Source organism: Natrix helvetica (assembly GCF_964273705.1).
Source record: "Natrix helvetica genome assembly, chromosome: 4".
In the NCBI taxonomy this organism is placed as follows: Eukaryota; Metazoa; Chordata; class Lepidosauria; order Squamata; family Natricidae; genus Natrix; species Natrix helvetica.
The window spans coordinates 23,040,703-23,046,702 of NC_138550.1; the positions used below are offsets into that span (position 1 = coordinate 23,040,703).

The 6,000-nt window shown below is 39.8% G+C and overlaps 1 protein-coding gene across 2 annotated transcripts in view; it reads left to right on the top strand.

Annotated features, from left to right (window-relative positions):
- Positions 1-5,742, top strand: part of CDK8 (cyclin dependent kinase 8) — a 55,549-nt gene extending 49,807 nt beyond the window's left edge. For both annotated transcript variants that reach the window (XM_081950375.1, XM_081950374.1), the window contains exon 13: positions 4,262-5,742. In XM_081950375.1, coding sequence (XP_081806501.1) covers positions 4,262-4,387 — 126 coding nt within the window. In that variant the 3' untranslated portion in view covers positions 4,388-5,742. The remainder of the gene's footprint in view (positions 1-4,261) is intronic.
- The last annotated feature ends 258 nt before the right edge of the window (positions 5,743-6,000 follow it).

Here is a 6,000-nt window from a genome sequence, read left to right on the forward strand (position 1 = left end):
CCACAGATCACTAAACTATATTCAGCTGATTAACAAACTTTTATGGATATAAGACAATGAAATGCAAGCTGTCACTAAAGATTCATTTTCTCCATTCACGCTTGAACATTTCCCCAAAAAATCTAGGTGCAGTCAGTGACAACATGATTAAAAATTTTACCAGGACGGTGAAAAAACAGCATCATAGCAACTGGAATCCATCAGTGCTGAGTGACTATTGTTGTACAAGACAGTGAGATGCATCAGACACTGAGCACAAACAAAAAACAGTAGCAAAACACTTCTAGCCCTGTCGAATTCATGCAGCGTGTCAGAAGCATGTGATTAAATACGTTACAGTCATTAAAAGTTAAATTTCGTATTTCTCAAGATACCCACTTGATACAGTCATTCTGAAATCATGTGTTCAGCTTGAAAGTGTCTATCATAATCACCAAATGCTTTTCAGGAAGCAAAGCTTTTGGGGGAAAAAAATATCTAGTGTATTATTCAGTAAAATCAGGTTACATATTCAGATGCTAGAATCTTTTGACAATTTAGGAGATTGATTTATTAATGTAGTAGACAGATTAGAACATGACTCTTTTTCCTTTTGTTCACTCTATTTTTATCTAGCATATCCTTGGTTTGGTCTCTGTTCAATAGAAATTATTTGCAGAAGGCACACAAGAGAAGGGGAAGACTCACATCTTTTCACAAGTCATTTGCTTTCTTCTGAAAAGAATGTGCCGTTTTGTGGCAGGCTGCTCTATTCTGAGTAAAGGACAGGGCTATGATGCAATCTGGCATTTAATGGATATTTCTGTTTCAGACTGTCACGCATCTGCCTACCTTATGTCAAAAGAAAAATGTTGAAATCAATGAAAGTACATAAAAAGAGTCAGAAGGTGTTGAATAAAAAAAAAATACAAGATGAGCTCTGAGATCAAACAAAATATTAGTGAGCAGCATTTTATCCGTGACAATATTCCTCTATAAATATTGTTTCTGTAAAAAAAAATCTTATACAACTACTTTTCAATAGAAGAAACGTGCCTGTAAGTCCTATGTGACAAATATGGCTGTTGAATGTACTAAAGCAGATTTTGTCCAGTGTGTATTTTCCCCCCCTATCATAAGGTTAACCAGCTTTAACTCTTATTTTTAAATTATTAAAATCATTCATGGAGTATAACTTCATAGTTTTAATAAGGAGAAAGTGAATATATTTCTTTACATGTCTGCCATTCTAGGTAGGCTTCCTAGGAGACATGTTGAATAATTTATTGTTTCAAATAATCAAATTTCAGAATCTCTTTCTAATCTAGCATTCACTTTCCTGGGTATTTTGAAAATATTGCCAATTAGTATAGCATCGATAGAGAGGGGTGTTTGTGTGTGTATGAGTGTATAAAGTTGTAGTTATGTATTGATAGCTACAGATGCAAATATCCTACAGCCATTAGAAATGAAAATGAGATCAATTGCCAGTGAAGATACCGAAGTATTGGACATCTTTTGTTTTTCATCAGTCAACTATCAGCAGGAACCAGCAGACAAGAAATGCCCTGCAAATTAGCCCCTGATAGAGTAGCATTAAAGGCTCTGGAAGACATAATCAGATGCCCCAGTGACCTGCAAAGATCAAAATCATTCAGGCAATCGTTTTTCCTGTGATATTGTATGGAAGTGAAAGTAGGGCTTTTAAAGAAGCAGGATAGAAAGATTATTGATGCGTTTGAACTTTGCCATTGGAGCAGGCAATTCACTTTCTCAAGGGGCCACATGAGGAAACGGGGTTGTTGTGGAGGGCCGAACTAGTAGCCTCCTGGCTGCGTTCTGTCCCATTTGCCCGCAAGGCCACACTTCATCTGAAGTGGCAGTGGGTGAACGAGCCCAGATAGCAATAGCACTTAGACTTATATACCGCTTCACAGTGCTTTACAGCCCTCTCTAAGCGGTTTACAGAGTCAGCATGTTGCCCCCAACAATCTGGATCCTCATTTTACCCAACCTCGGAAGGTTGGAAGATTGAGTCAACCTTGATCCCCTGTCTCAGGCAGCTCCAGGTGTGGGGCGAGCATTGCACAGGTACAGAAAAGCACTTTCCTTGCCCACTCATTGCCCCCATCCAACTGAAGGAGTGCATGGCAACTGTGCAGAGCCAGACTTTACTCGGCTTCTTCTCCTGCCCCCTGTGGTTCACTTATTTAGTTTAATTTCTAATTTCCAATTGATCTCACACAGGCCAGACAGTGACAACCAAAGAGCCGGATGTGGCCCAGGGGCTGTAAAGTCCCTAGGTCTGCTTATGATAAACCTGGATAGCCAAGAGAACAAATGGATCATCAAACAAACCAAGCCACTGGAGGTACAAATGACCCAAGCTCAAATTATGCTACTTCGGACATACTATGTAATGAGCTAGTTCTCTAGAGAAGTCTGTAACGCCAGGGAAGGTTGAAAGAAAGAAAGAAAGAAAGGGCAGCCGGTGGCAAGGAGGATGAACTCAGTTACACTGGCAATAGTACACCTTTGGAAACCTGAGGACCAAGATGAGAACAGATGATCCTAGAGCAGATCCTGCTTTGTGGTGTCACCTTTCAAGTCGACATCTGAATGTTCAAAGTTATGACTACACTTTTAAAATGCAAACAAGATCAAGGAAATATTTGATATCCAAGTAATCAGGAAGACTGTGTGAAGGCATTGACTTAAGTCTTAAAACCTCTTCTGTTGAGAAAGTAGAATTCCATTTGCAGGATTGGGTTTTACCATCTTCCCACTGAAATCTTTTGCACCAAACACAGAAAAGCACTTTCTCAGGAATATTGGAGTAAATAGTGATAAGTGCTGAAGATTATGCAAGTAGATGAGCAAGTTAAAATCCCAGCTGTCGCTAGAGTAAAATATGAATGCCATAGGTAAATAGCTTTTTGTATCAAAGAGGATTGACCTTTTCCTATTCAGCTGTTAAATATAATCAAGTTGAAGATCTCAGCCTGCTGTCTTAAAACACTTACAATGATTACAATGATATTGGGTAAATTTTGAAAGTATTACTTTATCTGCTCTATGTGTGAAAAGATGAAGACAAATTAATAATTTCTTAAATTTATATGCCATCCAATTCCCTTGTCAGTTCTCAAGGTTTTTTTTTATATTCAAATACATTTTTATGCTCCCATATGGTAAATATATGATTTTAAGTAGGACACATTCTGCCACACCCAGCATATGCTCCAAAGCAGGAAAGTATATTTGAAGTAGTTTCATTACATGGACAAAATATTTCTGAAATGTTGTTACCCATTTGTTATCAAGTCTGCTTAAAGAGGATAGGCAAACAATCGTGGTTTTTTTTTAAATCAATGTGAAAATGAACATTGTGTTGGTATATATCAGGGGTGTCCAAACTTGGCAACTTTAAGACTTGTGGACTTCAACTCCCAGAATTCCCCAGCCAGCAGGCTGGGGAATTCTGGGAGTTGAAGTCCACAAGTCTTAAAGTTGCCAAGTTTGGACACCCCTGGTATATATGAACACCAGTTAGAGGACATGTAGTTGTGGGGGTTAATCTTCAGCATTCGTGTTGTTCTGAATATTTGGAGGAATGCATATTTTGTGAATAATAGTAAATATACCCACGTTTCCCTGAAAATAAGATCTTTTTTTAAACACCAAAAAAGGCACCAGGCCTTATTTTTAGAAGGGGGGGGGATGTCACCTGTCTCACCTGACTTGCGTGCATTGCCCATGGCCTCCTTTTAGCTGTCAAAGGCCTTCAGGAACTTCTTTGACCGGCAAGGCTTTCTTGAAGGCTTCTGCAGCCGATAACACAGCTGCAGATCGATCCGGAGCTCTGTTATCGGCTACAAATGCCTTCAGGAAAGCTTTGCTGGCTGCAGAAGAAATGAGCCGAGGTGTGCCAGGCTGCAACTGTCCGAAGGTAAGTAGGGAAGCTCCATCCTTCCCCCATCCCCACCCTAGCTTAATTTTTACCCGTGGTCCCAAGAGTGGGGAGGGTCTTAATTAGGGCTTATTTTAAGGGTGGGGCTTAGATTGGGTGCACGTGTAAAAAAGCTTGGACTTACTTTCCAAGTAGGTCGTATTTTCGGGGAAACACGGTATGTGTCCCAAGATAACGTTGCAGAATCCAATCTGAGTCGGTCACTGGGATAAAAGGTTAAGCCAACTCGGATTGGATCAAGCACGTTTTGTTACCTCTTAACATGAACTGCACTTTGTATACAACATCAACTGTGTTGTAATTCTTTTTCAGCGTTCCAACCCCCATGCTGCCTATCCTAACCCTGGACCAAGCACATCACAGCCCCAGAATAGCATGGGATATTCAACTACCTCCCAGCAGCCTCCACAGTACTCTCATCAGACACACCGGTACTGAGCTGCATCTGAATATAAAGTCAATGCACTGTTGCTAAGACTGCAGGACTGGCCGTGCTGCTGTCTGCCTGGAACCTGGCTTTGGGCTGCAAGAATGTACTAGAACTGTCAAAATGTCTGATAGCCGCGTTCTGCTACTTTTCACAGGCTGGGAGTAGTCCCTCCCACAGATTGTACCTGTTGATGGAATGAGACTTGAAAAGAAAGTACTAGCACAGTTTGTGTTGTGGATATGCTACTTCCATAGTTTACTTGACATGATTCAGACTGACCAATGCATTGTTTTCAGTGACAGTCTGTAGCAGTTGAAGCTGTGAAATGTGCTAGGGGCAAGCATTTTTGTTGTTGTGAATTCTATTGATGTTGACAACATTATCTGACCAATAATACACACACACACACACACACACACACACACACACAAATCTCTTAACTGGTATTTGAAGTATACAGTATGTGTTAATGAGATGAAAACAAACTATCTATGGCTTCGATTGAGAGAATTTTTGATATACATTGATTTTTAGTGACTTTTTTCTGGGTTGATCCATTTTCCACATTGAGCAATGTTTTATGACCAACAAATTTGCTGCAGAGATTTTTTTAAAGACATAATAATAATTAAAAAAAAAACATACGCATTTTTTCCAGCAGATTTACAAGCTTCCCAAAGATTAATTTTCAACATAAGCTTATTTTGTTCTCAGATCTATGACTTGACTGGTATTAAAGCTGCTATTTGATAGTAATGAGTGTGTTATTAAGATAAAGCTGTTTGGTTCAGCAAACTATACTGATTGTCATAGGCAACGTTTCCCTCCCCCTCCCCCCCCCCCCTTTCTTGGTGTTAACTGATTTGTGAGCATGCTTTGGAAGTTTAAAAAAAAAGCATGAGTGATGTTCCCCTGCAAAACACACAGTGCGGCATTCATCCAGATGTTTGTCATGACTTTTTGAGAGCTGGCTTGATGTAGTGGATTTTAAATTTTCTTAAATATTTTTAAAGATGTTCGCACGTTTGTTTAGGGCACTCTTACCCATCCTGGAACTTTTGCAGACAAATTGGATTTCAGTTCCACATGCTTTCAGCCAGCATGGCTAGATCTGGGGGGAGTTGGTCATATGGAGGCCCCCGGGATGGGAAAGGCTGGTTTGGGTGGGTAGGGGCGGGGGGGGAGGGTGTCGCCCTTCATAAAGGATTACGGTGTTAGGAGAACCTTAGAATTTGAGGAAAAACTATACCATGTACTGTATCAAGCTATTTTACATGAATGATGCAGGTATTCTGAATTTTAAAAGAAATCAACATTGTTAAAAACAAGGTGTTATGTAATAAAAATATTTTTCATAAATCTGTATAGGATTATATCTGTGCTTTATCAGCTGATACCGATTTGTTCTGCATAGGAATTAAAATATAGGTAGTCCTCTTTTAGAGACCAAAAGTGGGACCAGCAGCTCAATCATTAAGTGAAGACCTTGCTAAATGACACCAGTGCTGTGCTTATGATCTTACTTCAGCTTCCCTTTGCTTAACAAACCGGAGAAGGCCACAAATGGCTGCAAAGCTACTTTTTCATCACCATAATGCAAATGGTCGCTAAACGAGGCAGT